Below are 19,520 nucleotides of genomic sequence, written 5' to 3' on the forward strand. Positions count from 1 at the left end.
CAAATATCATCCAAATCTCAACTTTTTTTTTTCCTCATCTAGAAATAACCTTATAAACTTTTAGTTGAATTGTCATATCCAGCCTGAAAAGAAAGATCTGGTATATTTCTTTTAAAAACTATCCACCATGAGTCTGAAATTCAGTAATCCCAGGAGTCAAGCTTCAAAAGTTAAGAAATAGTTGCTTCCATGTATTGGTACCATTTAACAAGCAGACGAGTGAGGTCGGCACAGTTTGTTTGACTTCCCATAGACGAAGCTCAGAGAGAGCCCCAGAGTGCACGAACCATCGCTCCGGTGGGATGAAAGAACCGTTAAAAGGGCAGAGTCCATTAAGCAAACACATGATCCGGACTGACCAAAGGAGACACTTGATCTGAAGCTTGATCGCGTGCCCTGGCTGCTAACCCCGCTAGTATAGATATGGTTTGAGACTCAGCAGAAGGACCTGAGCAGTGCCACACTCCTGCTGGACCAGTGATACTAAGAAATCCTCAAGTTTGACAGTAATTTTGGATTAAAGTAGGAATTTTCAATGTCCTCATCATCCTACAATCATAATTATTATTATTAAATTAACTGTGTATTCCAAATTCACCATATGACCTCTTTTCAAGTGAGAAAGTCCCAGTTTGAGAGCAATCAGGTGATTTTTCCCAGTGGGAGGAAGTTAGTTCCCCATTTTGTAGTTATTCGTGAATGCACCAAAAGCCCTGTGATGGACTGGTGACGTGTCCAGGGTGTATCCTGCCAATCACAACATGTCAGCGAAGATATGCTGCTTCTTTTTGCGATGCTAACCTGGATGAACCCCGTAATGAAGGACAGATTGAGGGATATTTAGCTGGCAATCTTTCCTGCTTTTAAATCGTTTCATGGAAAAAGTTGGGATGAGTAAACTAAAGGACGAGTACAATTATCAGCACTAACCTTTAGCTACGTGCCGATACAGAATGCCGATGCTAGTACTAATTAAATACCATCAAGCCTAATTCATATAAGATATGGAAACGATATGCGAAGACTCTACGTTACCACGAACCACATCAGTACAGCCTCTGCATCAATCTACAGTCTACAGTGTGCATAGGGCAGTGCATAGTGTAACGCATTGCTCTATGCATACTGTAGACTGTGGATCAAAGGACTGATCTTGCAGTACGTCGCCACAGACTGGATGAGTGTATCAGTCTTACTTTAATCACGTTTAGCATGTTGTATGGCTGGTGTGTGAGCCCTGAACCTCTAGCATGTAGCATGTAATATGTAGTATGTAACACGACTCAGAGTAAAACCCTCCTGGATCCACTGAGCAGTTAAACGAATGAGCGACACCAGGCTAACTGGTCCAAGTGTCTCTGCTGATTCAGTTGCTAAAAACCTATCTTTTTTTATTTTAATTGTGCACCTTTGAAACTTTAACTGTTTTTCTCGCCCTGACCTACCTTTTCTTTTAATAATTTTTATTTTCTCTTTAGCACTTTGAGATTGCTTTAACGTGAAGTGCGTTACAAATAAAATGTATTATTATCATTGTCATTATTGTTATTATTATTATTATTGCTGTACGAACTCTCTTTCACCTCCTCTTGATACTTTGGCAGAACATAATTTCCAGTCTGCCTTATATTTGTCATATTCATTAGTATTAAACAATCTCTAAACTGCAGACATCTCTTGTTCTCTCTGGTTTATCTGCTGCTGTCACATAGTACTCGCGGGGTTGTATCGGGGAGCTTTTTCGGTGTACATGTACAAGTACAACATGGAGTATTGGTGCATCCTTTAGTAACCTACATCAGTAATGTGGGTGACGAGTGACGACTTCACATTGTTTATAACCACCATTAGGAAAAACATGCACATCACACAGAGCAACAATTATGAATGAGCCGTCTACTTTGTATTAGACATAAAAACTAAAAATGATTATTTGAAAGACACAGACAACTCCCTCTCGGGTCCATTAAAGCATCATTCTAACAACCATGTCACATTTGCATCTTTCCATTACATGATATACTGTATTATCAGCTGGAAATCACACATAAATTATACAAACATGAAAATATCAATTGCTGGACTACACAAAGTAAAGGATCTATTAGATAGCAAAGCTCTTTACATGTTATATAACTGTCTGATTGTTCCTCATCTGACCTACTGTGTTGAAGTTTGGGGAAATGCATGTAAGACAAACATCCAGTCAGTCTTCATATTACAGAAAAGAGCCATACGAAGAATAAGCAGAAAGGAATACAGACATCCTACAAACCCATTATTCTTTCAGTTAAAACTGTTGAAGTTCAATGACATTGCAGATCACAGCATTTTGCAAACGATGTATAAAGCGCATCAAAAAATGTAAATCTCCAGGTCAGATTCGCAAAAAGAGTCAGTATGTATAACTTAAAAGGAAAAGAGATCTTTATGAAACCAAAGTTTAGGACAAAATTAAAGGAGTGTTGCATTTCTGTGAAAGGGGTCACATTATGGAACAATCTGAGCACAGATTTAAAAGACTGTAAAGCAAATATAAGATTCAAACATCTAAGTATATTATTAAAATACAGTGAACTTCTCTAAAGTACCATAATGTCTTGGGGTTTTGTTTTTTGTTTTTCTTTTGTGTTGTTGTTGATGTCCATCCTTTTGCTTGCCTGTTTTGTTTTTTAGTGTTGTTTTCTGGTTTGTTTAATTTTATGTCTTATGAAAGACAAATTTGATATGAATGAGTGGCGGTGCTTGTGTCTCAATCATCACAGACATTTTGTTATTCATTGTTGTTTTCTCATGCTGTTATGAACTGATTATTGGTACAAAGGGGCAGATTATATAAGATTATTCTTCCTTCCGCTCCTTTTCATTCATATAGGTTTGTAAACTTTTGTGTTAATATTAAATAGATTTTTTTTTTTTTTTTTTAATGAATGGAATAAATAAAATAAAATGAAAATAAAAATAGAAATAAATCAGGGCTTTACGATATTATTCTATGGATCTGTTTTTATCACTATTAGCTCCAAGCACAACCCTTTGAATTTCTTACCTGAAAGGCCACTGATGACAGACAGGAGGAGAAATGGTTTCCATGGTGACCCCATACTTGTTGAAGAGGGTCCCTTTTGCAAGAATGTTAGCAGATCTGTTTCTTCATTAAAGCTGCTCCTGCAAACAACCCAAATAATTTTAATAAAAACATGAGTTGGTGGGAGGATGTATCTGGAGTTATCGCATACATGCAGCAGCACAGTGAGCACTACAGCTGTTAACACAAATCAGGGTGCAGATCTCATTAAATGGAATCTGCGTTTTACTTTCTTGTCTCATGATCACAGATATGTTCGCACCACGCAATCTGGCCCATGGGAGAGTTACACATGACAGGATTGCTCCCACTCCACGATTTAGTGTCAAACTATACAGTGGGTTACACTCTGCTCGCCCTCGCTGAGTTGTGCAGTCTAATTGCATGCAGTCTATCACAGCTCATAAATTCTCATTATACAAGAGAATTCTTACACGTCTAGTGGTGAGAAAAATCAAACGTGCTTCACGGAATCAGTCAGACTGTGACTGGCACTCACTTCACTAACAAGACTATTGAACTGACACATGTATGATTCAAATATGGAGTGTGAACAGTTTCTGAATATCAACCTTCCAGGCAGGGTGAGAAGTATTGTTCTGGCATGTATAAAAGAACAAAAAAAATTGTATGTGCCTTTCACCAACCATGTGCATGTATAATAATTGGAATTTATAATCTATAACAGTGAGATTCTGATTAAATGAATGTGGTTTATGTTTTATAATGTTGCTTGAATAAAATACCAAACATAACGGGGAATTATGTCTTCATCTATAATTTATAGAAAAAACAACTTAACCAAATGGGAAAAGTAACACTTAAAACCTTTCTTTTCAAAAACAGTCGATGATGGAGTATTCTTTGAGTATGGAGCAAACAGTAGATGGCAAGAAGCAACTGGTCAGTAACTCTTCAATTTCTGTATTTTTGCAGCATTAATAATTCTTTCAGCAATTCCAGGACCTTTCATGATCCAAGAAAAAGAAAGCAGAGAGTAGAGGTTTGCCTCCATATATATGAGTTATCATGTAGGTTACATCCTCAGACCGAGTATGAACCAATCACAAACAAGACTCATCAGCAGGTCACAGATCAGTAACATGAGCTTCTCATTGCAATCAGAAACATATCAAATAACCACCAGATATTCATTATCTTGGGAAAGAAAATGTCACAACCACTCACTCATTGCTCAAGCTATAAATCTAAATAAATCCAGAAAACGTCTGTAATAATGTGGGATTATGAAATATTTGCATAATAAATACGTATGTTTACAAGTGTCACGTCTTGATATAGTTAGCTGTTACTTGTGTATGTTGCCTGTTTTTTATAGGTGGCATACATTTGTGTGGGGAGAGATTAAATGGTAATACAAGACTTTCAAGGTGGTCATTGTATTATTTTTCATTTTGTATTCAGTTTACAGTTATTTATGTCTGACTAATTACACTCCCGCCCCATGATCCTCCCCCCCCACACACACACACACACACACTTGGCGGGAGGGTGAAGCCTCCCACTCCCCAGGCCGCCAGCCGGGCCCCCACCAGGCCACTGCGAGATCCCATTCTCCAATGATCCAACCGCGAATGGGGAGGGGGCACCGCACCCCAGCCCCCCCGTGAGCGCCATGCCTGAGCGAGCACGCCCCACGAATTCCAGCCATACTCACCCCGGACCGGGATGAGACCACAGCGGGAGGTGCTGGGGGGAGCCCCCATGTGCACTCAATTTTAATGGAGCGTAGATACCCTTTTGCTTACACTCTGTATGAAGCTGTAAGTTCAGGTATGAGACTATTTAAGCTCATTTACAAAAATGATAGAGAAAGAATTAAACTTAAATTCCAAACATCAAAATAACATAATGTCTTTTTACTTTTGTTGTGTTAATTACATCTTCAGGACAGACAGTAGTTTCTTGTAATAATTTGGTGGAGTATTGAATCACAATATAAATTACAATAAACATTCAAGCATATGATGATAATGTAGTTTAAAACAAATGTACTGCAAGTTGTAATGCACATGTGTAAATACTGAACTGAGACTTAATATTGATGATAATATTGTTCTTTTATTCAAAATTTCAGGCTTGTCATGTCTTGTAAAAGAATAGCTCATCAAAACTGAACTTCTCAATGGCTTTGTTGCACTAAATCAAAGATATTTAGAGTTCTACTTATTTATAGATTATAATGTTAGAATGTAGAATAATTTTCTGGATCACTTCATCACTTGGATCATTTACTGGATCACTTGAGATCAAGTTGCCCTGTATGTACCCTCAGAAGTGAAATGACTTTGACGCTTCTGAATGAGATGAAATTGATTAAAACACAAGAAAAACGTACAAAGGTGTAGGCATAGAGAATCTGCAGGTAGCTAGGACGTGAGCAGTTTTATGATCACGCAAGAACGAATTAGAGAAATAACAAGCTTGATCTGAATATATAGATTGTGCTTTCATTATGTACTGCTAAGCACAGACTGAAAAATATTTTTTTTCAATTGGGTTTTCAACTGTGCAACAGGGGCACAGCAAGTGACATATCTGCAGGTCTGGTTAGCCGTCATAAGGGAACCTACAGCAGATCGGGAGGAGTCAATCGCTCATCGTTCACACCCCGTGTACTGACAAAGCTGGAATCAGGCCGACAGTAAAATGAATCATGCGGTGCAGAAACAGGCTCCAATAGAAATGTAACTTTCTTCTCTCTGTCTCTTTGTCACTGTGCAACTGACCAGCAACAACAAGAAAGGCTACAATTCGGCAATTCACTCAGAACAAATTGCCCACGAGCTCTAGATTTAAGGCTTTCATCATCCTCTATTGCTATCATTTTCAATAACACCATTATAACTTCAGCATCAAAACATGACCACACAATATTGTATTCAGTTGATGTTGACTGCACCTATTTTTATGGGCGCAATCTAATTTGCAGACAATGTTAATGGCATACAATGTTGTTTTTGTGGGCCTCCATGATAAAACAGCACGAGTGTTGACCTTGTTATTCTGCCTCTGTGCCATTCATCTTCACACGCACACACACAAAAGTGGTATTTCTCCATTTATTGGAAAGGAGAGAGTATCTATTTGAGTCTCCCCTTTGTTTTTCCTCCTCTCTTAGCTCTGTGGCAGTGTCTCTCATCTTCATTTAGGTTGTCATTTAGATTATTAATGCTAGCGGCACAGACAGCTCTGAGGATTGAGGGAAGCATGTCCAGATCCAGCAGGAGTCATCCCACATTCATCATTTATGCCTCCTTGTCTTTGCCTCACCTCATTTGCTCCTCTCAATCCACAGAGCCCCAGTAGTAGTATTAGTGGGTTAAACAATTAGTGACTTAGCAATTAAGCTCTTATTTAGAGACTGAAAAGAAATAAAAAGAGATAAACAAACACAATTATTTCTTGCTTGTAATATAGGCTGTTTGTGCTGGTTGCTCGCGGGCTGTTCACCACATGTAATCAGCCACTCGTGTTTTTTAAGTCTTTGCTCTGAGGCTCCAAATGAATTAGGAAGCTATAAATGAATGGTGACACTTGATGTTCCAATTTCTTAGCTTTCACTCCCGTTTGCTTGGCGATGTAAACAATTAAAAAGCCAAAGGTTTTCCAGTCTAGACAGCTGCTGTCTGCACAGGCTGCTGAAAAGTGTTCTCTCTTTGTTTTTCTTTGAGGGAAAGCAGACTGAAGATAGCTTAACCATCGCCTCAGCCTTCAATTCATATTATATTGAGTCAGTTAAAGAGATAGGAAAGCATCTGTCACGTCAAGACTTTGACATCAATACATTAACCGAAATAAAACAAGGACTTGATCTCCAATAAGTTTGTGAAGAGCAAGTGCTTAAATTAATAAGGTCTTTAAAAAATTCCAAAAGAAAGGACAGTTACAATCTTGATACAACATTTATTAAAAAACACTCAAATATTTTGACTGCTCCCATTACCCATTTTATTAATCTCTCAATTACCTGCAGCGTTTTCCCTTCAAACTGGAAACAGTCCATAGTTACCCCAATTTATAAATAAGTAGTCTCCCTTTAATTTCAAACATTACTGAGAAAATGGTATCTGAACAAATTACTACTCATTTAAATGCACTTAGTAATGGCTTACACCCCCTACAGTTTGGCTTCGGGAAAGCCTACTCCACTGAAACTGCCAACTTACATCTAATTGAGCAAATTCGATCCATGCTCGATAAAGAAGGAGTGGTTGGTGCAGTCTTTCTAGATTTACATAAGGCCTTTGATTTAGTTGACCATAATATCCTTGTTTCAAAACCTTTACATTTTCAGCTTTCGGGGAAAACACTGGCTTGGATGACCTCATATTTGTCCAGTAGGATACAGTGTGTCAAAGTGAAAGTTGTCTGCTCAAGCTATTTGGGATGCACAATGGGCGTGCCCCAGGGGTCTGTGTTAGGCCCCTTACTCTTCAGCCTCTATATAAACGATCTGCCACAACATTGCCAGGGTGTCTAATTACAGCTTTATGCTGATGATACAATTCTTTATACGTATGCTAAAAACAGTCACTTGGCAGCTGATAAAGTAACAAAAGCATTAGTGTCTGTGGCTGAATGGCTCAAAAAGTCTAGCCTTCGCTTGAACATAAATGAAACAAAAGCCATGTTCTTCTCCAAAACCAATGTCAATACCCCAGCTTCAGACATTTTCTTTGAGGGGGAAACGATAAACACTGTCTGAACTCAAATATGTAGGGGTAACGTTAGATTCCAATTTAAATTTCAAAGCACATATTAAGAGCATGACAAAAACTATCCAATATAACTTGAATTAACTTCTGACATATTAGATCTTGTCTTTCTCAAGAAGCAGCCAGGGCATTTATTCAACTTGTATTGTATTCTCCAACTTGTTCTATTGTATTACCTGTTGGGGACAAGCTGGAGAAACTGCAATCAGACCACTTGAGTCAGTGTATAAACAAGCCTTAAAGGTCTTTGATAAAAAAAAAACCTCCATGCACCACCATTGTAACATCTTAGCTAAATAAAACTTTCTACGTTTTGAGAATTTTAGAGTCTTCTCAAACTTATACATGGTTTTCAAGGTTCTAAATGGCATGGCTCATGGCTGTTTCCAAGACGTTGTCTACCAGTGCGCTATAACCTCCATTAGATTAACCAGAGTTGCTTCTTTGCACGACTGCACTATACCATTCCGTTGTTCCACTTTTGGACAGTCAGCTTTTGCAGCTTGTGCCACTACACAGTGGAACAAGCTGTCCACCGCTATAAGGACATTTTCCACCATCAAGAGCTTTAAAACTGAGATTAAGAAACATCTGAAAAGTAGCCAGCACTGCACTCACTGATCAATGCAATGTTTCTCTTTGATCCAGTACTGGCCTTATTTTAGGATTTTTAATGTTGTCTTGTCTGGTTGATGTGGGGGGTGGGCAGCGATAAGTCGGGGTAATTAAATTTTTTTGTGTTGTTTTATGTCTTGGTATGCGTCTCCATGTGTTAAACATTGTCCTGTGAATGTCTTTATGTATGGTTTTCTTTTACTTGCCACGGGACTGCAGATGCGAATCAGCCTCCTGCTAAATCTGGTACGATGCATCAAATGGCAACAATTATGTTTAAATTGTACATTGTCCCTTTTAAATAAATAAATGAAATGAAAATAAAAACCTAGCCTCTCGCCCTTCGTCACCTTTCTAACATCTCGCTTGCATTCGCTATCATAAAACAAGGCAAGCACAAGCCTTAAACACCCAAATCACTTCAGGAATAAAAAAGGGATTATCCACACTCCTGCCAGACTTCGTTTCTCAAACTTCAACCGTCAACTTTTCGTCTTTGAGACTTTTCGCAAAACGTCCGTACTGGGTAACTTACACATTAGCAGCCAGTCCACATCTGCAGTCTGAGGAATATTCCTGACTGGTGCCCGGGACATAAAAAATTTCTGACAAATTACAAGTACATTTGGAAGCCTGCAGCCTCTGAGTACTAATACGAGACTCTAATAATGATGCAGTATTTCCACCATGGAAATTACAATTACCATAAAAGTGCAATGGCTTTGAAGACTGCACCTGCTATAGCTTTGGCTGATCTGTCAGCCCTGAAACTGCTTGGCTTGTAGTGAGAGTCGCTGGGGAGTGTAATTCTCATCAGTCCACTGCACGCTTAAGCTGATGAGAGGCACTGGGACGTTTTTGTTTTTTTTCAAATTCACAGTAAGGCTGTAAGCTTGTGTGATTTGGTGACAGATAGCCAAGAATCTACTACTTTCCTCCTGCTGAGAAGACAGCAAAATCATCAAGACCTGGTAAAGGCAGGTCATTAGGAATAATGTACCAGATGAGAGTTTTTCCGGTTGCCTCTGAACATTTTCTGTCACATTCGGGAAAAAAAGTCTGTCAGAAATTCTTCATAATCTGTGCTGTTATGTGTGTTCCCAGTGAGTGATTTGTTGGTGGGAATGCAGGAGATTACACATATTAAAGGTTAAACCCACAGAAGGAACTCTTAACTCACAAGCTTTTGCTCAGGTTGTAGTGTTTTTGTAATGATTTCATGTTTAATGTTGCATGCCAACTTTTAGTGCCGGTTTGTGTTTTGGGTCGTTCCATGTCTTAGTGTTCTGGTTTTTAATCATGCTCTTATATACATATATAGACATTTTTTATTGTTGAAAATGATGAAGAAACTGGAATACAAGAAGTGGAAATATTTTAAAGTAGCATGGCAGCGAATACTACTTGGAAAGGTAAACAGAAAACAGTGCGACACAATGTCCAAAGTGCCAATCAGCCAACAGTCAGCCACAGGTACCCCTGAAATGTTGCCAGATTTGCAGTAATTAGTTTGGGGTAGCAAGAAAGGGCTTAGAAACTGTAGCTCACACCTCTTTCAACAGGGAAACTTCAAAACCATGTGTTTCAAGAATTTTAATGATGTAATTCCAACTAAAAATGAAAACCTGTTGGTTTTTACCTAAATAGAAGTTTTGAAAGTTGGATGAACAAATTGAGATAATGCGATTGAACCCACGAGTCAAACAGCATGAAAAAATTTGTAAAAAAAGAAAGTAAAATAGAAGAAGCTGGCTCACTGCAAACTCTAGACATTGGAAATCCTCATGAATCTGGGGCCACGTTTCCACGCCAATGCTTCAAGTGAAAACGCATAATTTTTGTGTTTTCGTTTCAGACATGGACATTGTTTTCACAACGTTGCTATGGAAACGAAAGACATTTACGGGCATGCACAGTAGCAGTTTTCAAAAAGTTCCATTTTCACCCATTTCCACAGAAATGGGTTTGGAACCTTTTTCATAAAGTTGCCCAAACAAACTTGTATACCAGGACTAAGACAACAGTCCAAATAAACAATCAACCCGCTCATGTTGCATGATAGCTTATTTCATCACTCTGATCTGCCTTTTCTACATTTATCACACTGATTCTAAATAAAACCCTTGGTTATGAATTAGTGTTGTATTGATAGAGAATAGTTTATTCCCTTTTCACTCTCAACCTTTTTTTTTTTAGAATAACTTTTTTCTCAGACATTTTTTTATCGCTTTGACTCTGTTAAAATAGCTTCTCTTCATGCAGCCTCCTTCTCTTCAGCTGTACATTCATCATCTACGGCTGTTCCAGAATATATTCACACTGCTGAAAAGTGAAGTTAAGGTGATGTTGCAAAGTGGCAGCAGATGTGCCGAGAACATGAAAAGTACAATATTATGTGTATAAAAGGGAGGAGGTTTGTGCAGTTTAAACTTCAGCAGAGTGACTTTTTCTTCTCCCGAGCTGTCAATCTGATAGTTTGATGTTTGATCTGACAAAAAGTGGTTTTTAAAATAAAATATTTTGCGGTTCAAGTGAAGGTCAGGCATCTGAAGCACATTTATTTCAAGCTACAGAAAACAGTTCTTCCAAAAAGTGAAGGAACTTTTCAAAGACAAAAATGTTGAGGCAGAGATTTTTAAACAAAGTAGCTTTTGGAAACAGTAATAATACCACTACCACTACCACTACCATGAAGAAGAAGAAGAAGAAGAAGAAGAAGAAGAAGAAGAAGAAGAAGAAGAAGAAGAAGAAGAAGAAGAAGAAGAAGAAGAAGAAGAAGAAGAAGAAGAAGAAGAAGAAGAAGAAGAAGAAGAAGAAGAAGAAGAAGAAGAAGAAGAAGAAGAAGAAGAAGAAGAAGAAGAAGAAGAAGAAGAAGAAGAAGAAGAAGAAGAAGAAGAAGAAGAAGAAGAAGAAGAAGAAGAAGAAGAAGATTATTTCTGTACATCATGGCCCAATTTTTTTTTTTCACAATCCGAGATCTTGTGTGTATGTATATATTTCCACCATCCATGTATTTAATGATTGACTTTAAGCAACCTTTTGGCCAATGCCAATTCCATACAGGTCATCATCAGATTTTTAAAGCTTTCTAACCGCTGCAAGAGAAATGCTGCATAAATTTGACAAAACTGATATTTCTGGCCATTTTGTTACCAAGACCTTTGGTCGCTGGCTGTAGGCCCTGTATAATGTTACCGTTTAACGATAAGCTTATGTTTATTAATAACAGTTGTCAGTAGGATGTAATCTCTTTTTCTTCGATTTTTCCATTTCGCAGATTCATATTTTGAGTAAGTGGAATGTGAATCTTTCTCAACTACTGTCAAGCACTCCATCCATGTGGGAGAACAGAGGTCTCCTGCGTAAATTAAATGAAGTGCATCTGCACTCAGACAACCTAAAGTTCACCCCGCTTGAAAGCGCACAGCTCTGCCAGACATGTCATTTGTGTAGTCATCTTTTACTTTCCATCCAACCATATACTTTGGGTGGCAGGGCAGAACAGTCTTCAACCCAGACAAGATTATATATGGTGCATTTTCTACAGGCATGAGAAAAACTGGGCTAGGCAATAATATAGAATAAAGAATGCAATAAAAAGTTAAAGTCCTTTAAATGCCCTCCAAAAGAACATATCGTCAACAATTCAGACTCAAACATCATTTAATCCAATAGTTCACATTTATTTATCTTTTTAATATGGGAAGCATTTTAACCCTCCTATTATTGAAAAATGAGAAATAAATTCCTTCAGTGATTAATAAAGTATTTCTATTCTATTCTATGTTATTCTATTCTATGTTAGCATCTAAGGCCTTGTTTACACAAATTCAAATTGTATAATTTTTGCAGTTTTGTTTCAGTTAAGATTTGCATTTACACAGCAACACATTGAAAACAATGTCCATGGAAATGGCGGAAATGCAGAAAAATGTTTTCGTGCAGTTTTCATTATTGGGCCACTAATGAGTGCCGTTGGTTTTTGTCACGAAATCACACACGCTATAGACAATGGGAGTATACAGACATTTGTATGGATAGAAGACCAAGTTGTATTGTTATTACGGTGACTCAACTATAAAACTAACAAGTCCCAGGAGAATTAATGTGTTTTCAAAAAGTTGCATTTTCAGTGGCTCCAAGCACCTTTGTCCCGTAAACAGACCCTCAAAATGCAAGGAAAGTTTTGTGTTTTCACTTAAAAACGTTGTTGAGTAACCAGGCCTAAGGAAGGCTGTGGACCCGCATGCTGGACTTGGATTCCACAAAAAAATGAATTAAAAAAAGTCCCCCCCCCCCCCCCCCCCACCCTCCCACCACCAAAAAAACCCCCCAAAAACAAATATGGTTTTCTTTAGGCAGTAATGTAATTTTAGCCTTGTTTTTTCTGGTGGTCTCCCAAGTTGAAGACCACTGACATCAGCTATTTGAAACTATCCCAGCCAAAACATCATATACCGAGTGACGCTGAGAGTAAAGAGTTCACTGAAAGATGAATCACCCCTTTTATATTTCACAGAGGAGGCCACAAAAACAGCACATCCACTCGTGGCTTCACAATGCAACTTTTTTTGCAGGTGTGTGCTATATGCTGCATTAGATGGCCGTGGAGCTGGATTCTGTCAGGCTTGTGCTCGGGCCATCACAGCTCAGCCAGACGATTATTAATGAGCCAGCGCCAGAGAGTGCAACAAGGTCCGCAGACGGCTCTCAACTTGATGCCTCGCCTCGGTGTCACCGCCGCGTTTCCACCGAGTGCGTTGAACATGAAACAAATGCAGACATGGTTGTGCCAGGCTGAGGCTCATCAAAACCAAGTCACAAACACTCCCACAGTAGCTGGATTTTCTTTATATTCAGCAGGATATTGTGTGATTTTAAGACAATGTGGGACATTGGGGGGACCTGCATGCGCTTCTTACAGTCTTGTGAAAATTTTATGAATGATTCTTTTCTGTTGCAGTGTGAGACTCGTGTGTATTTCCACTGGTGCTGTTTTTGTACTTCATGTGTGAGGAAATTCAACTTGTGTATTATTCAAGACACCAGGAATCTCTAACCTAAATCCCCAATGTAACCTTTGTTGGTTGTTTTCTCAAATATGGCAGCACGACATTATGTGAACAAGTGATATGTCATAATGTTGCTGAGTATTGCAATAATTGTATGAGTTCTGATAGAGAGTCATGTTACTGTCTTTGTACTTTGAGCTTTGTTCTTCCTAATAAAAGTGCTCTTGCACACTGAGGTGGCTGTCCTGCAAGAGGTTTAAAGTAGTAACAACACAACACTGAGACTCGAGCCAAGGTATCGGTGATGCTGCCATGAAAGATAGATACTAGGATTACTTGGAAACTAGGATTAGCCTTTTGACATTTCACTGTATTTTACATCAGAAAGTTTCATTGAATTTGAACTTTGTTGATATTTTAGTAATTTTCTGTAGTAATTGTTTGGTTTTGTAAGAATATTCATTTTCATCACTTCTCCTCTGCTCACAATTGCACTATTTTACCAATCCAGGTCAATAAAGATGAAATTGAGCTGTTTGTGGCCCCTGAAATAAAATTGCATTCACATTACCCTGTTTGATTTGGACCGGATTTCTCTTCAGGGAGTTTCTGGGAAAGACCTTTTCATTTGGGCGTCTTCAAAACGCTCCTCCGAACTCTGAACCGGATCTAACAAGCGATCTGTGGTTCGCATGCAAACGGTCTGACATATTTCTAAAATGTCCCGAAATCCCTAATCTCCCTAAAATGAGTCTGACACACCAGAAATGTTATTAGTGTCATGCTATAGGAGCGCAGCCTTTGTTACAGACCGTAAACACACAATCGCACACAAGCCCCAGAGAAGTGTGTATATGCGTGTGTATTGTCACATCGATAAAATGACAGCAAATACTTTATTCAAATACAAAAAGACAGATCAAAGAAAAGATCTTTGTCACCGTGCATCCATGGGATGATGAGATACCTTTCTATACTTCAAGCATGACCTTATTATGTCTCCCCAATAACCGTAAGCGACAGTTTTTGTACCTTGTCTTTTCTCGTTTTCAGTTTTGATCCATATTACTTTAAACAAATGAAGAAAATAATATTATCAAACAAGAACAAGGTGCTAGCATCTGCTTCTGCCAGCTTGTCATTGCTATTAGTGATGATAATCATGGGGAAGAACAAAAAAAAGTGGTAGAGTTTATTTGGTGCCAAGAGCAAAATCACAAATAGTAACAATGAGTGCCAACGGCAAGTGTGAGCAAACATGAATATAGTAGTGCTAAAAATATGTTTTAAGTGGAAATGAGTGAATGACACTTCAGCTCGATACTCATCTCAGCTGTGGTTGCTTATTGATTTGTGGATTTTGAAACCCTCATGCCATGAAGGCATCCATTTCATACAGCTGGTATTCTGGTTTAAATACATCTCTGTAAAAAAAAAAAGAAAAAAAAAAGAAAACACTGCGATACAGTCCATTTATGTAGACCTACACTGCGATAAACAAGCTCATATTTTCAGTATCACACACACACACACACACACACACACACACACACACACACACACACACACACACACACACACACACACACACACACACACACACACACACACACACACACACACGCACACACAAAGATCACTGGCAGTGCAAGCTCGTATTCAATTTGAACAACTTCAAAGGTTTCATTTTACAGTGACACTTGGACAATGCTGTTTTTTTATCCACTCTCTCTCCCAATTTCTCCTATAAATATTAAGGCTACTGTAGCTGGAATGGATTTTTACCCCTGTAAGCAACTCAAGGAAATCCAGACGGTAGCTCATTCTCCAAGGCTACAGTTTGAACAAGAACTTTACTTTAGTTTGATAACTTATGATACAGTATGCACATAACAGTTCAACAAAATGAGAAGCAGAAACATCTTGGGGTCCACCTGGTAGCTTGTTGCAGTAGATATTATAGCTTTGAAGTTATATTTTACTCTCACACACGTAGGCCCCGTTTACGAAACAACATTTCAGATGAAAATGCCTAATCTTTATATTTCCCTGGTCAATGTGTCCCTGTTTTTGATGACATTTGTGCATGTGGGATAAAATATATCACCAACTCACAGTAACCAATTCTACGTCACCAGAAAACTGGACAAAAAAACAAACTAATAAAAACAAAATCTATTGAAAAAGAACTATAATTAGCAAATATTATAAGTAAAACTCACACAATTGCCTATAGAAGTAGTATTTATTTTGGTTATCATAAATTATTCAAGATCCATAATTAATAAAAGGCAATTACCAACATGTGTTAGTTATAGGTTTTCGCATCATATACCATGTAAAAATGGTGCACCTGTAACTAATGTTTTACCAATAAAGATTTTATTCAATATATTTTTTATGTAATTGGTCATGGTCACAAGGTAAATTAGTAGTGTTGATGTAGGGAAAAAAGAAACATTTCTGGCAATGAATAAAATCACGTAACCTCCTCTAGAATTCACACATTCTAAATGATAAGTTTTTTTCTGAGAACAAAGATTTGTTTTGAATAAAAAAATTATTCTGAATGCTTGGTTACGCAAAAGAAATCAACACATAAATCGTTGCTCCGAGATACATTTGTATTTCACTCTATGCACGCCACTAAGCTCTTTAAAAAAAACTGTGTTGTTACAAAGGTTGGAGGCTTTAATCCCAAGTTAAAACATGATAATACTGGGATTACTCTCGCCACAGCTTCACCTCTTTGACCAAGACAACCCCTCTGCTAATGGGACTTTTTTTCCAGATTAGCCCTCTACTAAGTCATGTTGAAGCAGAAGCAAACAACTGAAAGAGCAACAAAAATGGGAACTGCTGAAGAAGATAACTGCTGGAAAAATTGGCTTTTTTTTTTTTTTTTTACACAAAAAGGAAGGGAAAAACAAGTAAACAATATGTGTGAGTTCTCTTCTATTTTAGCAAGACATGCACTCGAGCAAGGCATTTTGTCTCTACGTGTGCTGATGTAATGGTGCACATTGGCCACAGCAGCTCTTGTGTGATGAGCAAAGAAAATAAATCTGTGGGAATATAAAGAGAAAAAGTGAATCCATTCTGTATAAAAGTTTTAAAAATAGACACGCAGGTATAGAAAGCACATATTTTGACGAGTTCAGTTGGACTGTGTCGTTTGTCCCACTTCCCACCCCCTCACTTGGTCAAGTTCCTGCTCCTTCTCTTGTCACTCATCTCACTGCTTAAAAATGGCACGTTTCCTTCCGGTGAGGTAAACAGCATCCATAGAGCTATCAAAGCTGAAGCAGATGGCGAATGCAGCCAACGCAACCAATCTGCGAACAACGTCAATCTTTGTCCTTCTTGAAAATGACTCCTGCACATTCACGCTTCCTGCTCTTTTGTTTCTTCTAAGAGAAACAAACACCACATTGTTTCCCATGCTGTGGCTAATAAAAACCATAAATACCCAAAAGCTACGTCCTAGCAGAGGGTCATGACATTAATTTATTTGCATAATGTGTTTTTAAAAAGGTGAGAATTGTCACCTAACAAATTCACATCACAGACATTCCAATTTTATGTAATCTCACAATTATAATCATGTTTGTGGTCCAACGTATTAATTGAAATTGCCACTACCTCCAGTTTAACTACATTCATTACTTTTTAACTCAACTCCCATCATCACCGTCATCATCCTCACCATTGCCTGAGGCGACTAAAGCATCATTACGCCACTCATAGCTGTATTGGGATTATGAAGCCATGTTACTGTTCCTCACTATAGGACATACCCCCAACTTCAAGAGAGAAATGTGCTTCCTGCAACTGAGTCACACAGTACACGAAGGAGACTAATGGGAATGACTCATTTAACATTTAATGTTGTGTTTATGTGTTGCTATTCTCAGAACTAGTTCATGGTACAAGTTCAAAATTTACATGTATTTACTCTGTTTTCTCTTGACAATAAGAAAGGAAATATAACATTACTGTTAGTTTACAATTGAGGTAGCTCAGCAACAAAAGACTATCTTACATACAGCGCACAGAGGTGACCAGGACCTCAGATTGTACGCAGCATTTCTCCAGGTACTCTGATTCCTCCGACAATCTTAAGACATGCATGGTAGTTGTTTTTTTTTTTTTCTTGAAATCGAAGTGTGTATGAGCACATCTGTGTCTCTGTAGTAGCTATATAATGGACCAGCCCCAGACATGTCCAGATTATCTTTGGCCCTTAGTCAGCTGGGATCAGCTCCAGACCCCTACAAGCCTCAGATAAATAAAGCAGGTACAAAAGATAGATGGTGTTGAAAAACTGAGGTTTGTAGCCTGGCGTGTTTTCCAAGTTGGTGAAACAGGTCCGGAAAGCATGTGGAATACAGATTTTCTTAGTATAACCAAGTATATTTCAGAAATCTTGTAACCAAAAAGTTTTCAATAGTCAACTGGATCAATATTTCTTTGTCAATGTGGTAGATTTGTAAGCAATGAGCATCCTTTGGCAACATGTTTAACAAGCATGTTCCCATTTTGTGAAATTTAAGGAGAGAGTGTAACTTGAAGCACGTGCAAGAATTTCCCTCTGGGATTGATAAAGTATTTCTATTCTACTCTATTCTAGTCTATACTAATTGCTTGTTTCCTGCTTCCCCTCTTCCAGCTCTGATATACCGGACTGTCTAAATAATATAGAAAAATATCAGTGCCACTCCCACACACAAAAGAAAAAGAAAATCAATATTTTGCGCAAGGAAATGATCCAGAGGATGTTTTATATATACTAGTTTGCACTGTCAACATTTGCCAGTAAACTAATCCGTGTGTATTTAAAAATCATTATCTCATTTGTAATGTTTAAATCGAACAACTTAACCACAGTTACATGTTTCCAAAGCCCTCTAAATCAGGATTTGACCACTTTACTTTTACTAAAGAGCATAAAGTCTGACTGTAATAATGATGACGGGAAACTAATCCTGGAGCTGCGACGCAGCCGGTGAATAATGACAAAACTCCTGACACACTACCACAGAGCCCGTGGTGCTTCTACTGAGACACAGGGACGTTTTCTGAATCACAGCTCTGCGCTCAAGTGAAAACTCATTGTGATGCAATATTTAAAAGTAAAAATCCTCGGAGCCCACACCGGCATTCATTAATTCAGTCTCACTGGATCGGCTCCAAAAAGGTCACCTGATGACATCATAATTTGAGTCTCCATGCTCGGCTCTGCACGCTATTTGCTCATATTCAACACAAGGTTCAGAAATGCTCTGAATACATGTACGTTCTCTTTAGAGAGGAATTTCCCTCCCAGGAGGATAAGTATATGTATACTTTTGAGAGCATGTTTACGTGCCGTTTTTCAACACTAATTTACACCCTATTCAATCTCACTTCTTATTCAGTGTGAAGGAGAAGGATATAATGGCATCCTTCAAATTCCAGCCAAAGAAACACAAATTGATCCAATCAGTGCGATATTATTTCTGACGAGGATTACAGCCATTCAAGTACCGAACAAGATCAGCAATCCAAACGGAGGATGCTCTTTGTGTCCGGGGGTTTTTGTGTGAGATCTCCACTGAGTGGGAAGATTATTTGTTACAACTTTTATCTACATCCATTCTATACACAGAAAAAAGAAAATAGTTGGAAAGAGTTGAATCAACTTAATTGAATTGCTTCAATTGGTGCCATCTAAATGATCAAGTTCTTGCAACATACTCTAATTCATTAACTTTAGTTCAAAGAGCTTGAATCATTTAGACTTTACCAATTGAAGTGATTTAATTAAGTTGATCCAACTATGTCCAACTATTTTCTTTTTTCACTGTAAAAAGAGAAACAAAGATCATCAGGGTTTTGGATATTTGCCACGCACACAAAAAAGAGACATTTCGACTAACTATTACAAACTAATACTTTAATACTCTAATACTTTATTAAAAAGGAATTACTTTGACCAATCCTAGTTCTAGGATGTGGAGGTGTAGTCACATGATGGCGCTTCAGGGAGCTGATGGAGGTCAAAGGCCTTGCTCAGGGACCCACAGT

The 19,520-nt window shown here is 38.1% G+C and overlaps 1 protein-coding gene across 2 annotated transcripts in view; it reads right to left on the minus strand.

The window, feature by feature from the left end:
• The window catches only part of cntn5 (contactin 5), a 155,391-nt gene that overhangs the window by 102,902 nt on the left and 32,969 nt on the right, over nucleotides 1-19,520 (minus strand). For both annotated transcript variants that reach the window (XM_080460392.1, XM_080460391.1), the window contains exon 2: nucleotides 3,050-3,168. In XM_080460392.1, coding sequence (XP_080316518.1) covers nucleotides 3,050-3,104 — 55 coding nt within the window. In that variant the 5' untranslated portion in view covers nucleotides 3,105-3,168. The remainder of the gene's footprint in view (nucleotides 1-3,049; nucleotides 3,169-19,520) is intronic.

Source organism: Lipophrys pholis, assembly GCF_963383615.2.
Source record: "Lipophrys pholis genome assembly, chromosome: 3".
NCBI classification, from domain to species: domain Eukaryota; kingdom Metazoa; phylum Chordata; class Actinopteri; order Blenniiformes; family Blenniidae; genus Lipophrys; species Lipophrys pholis.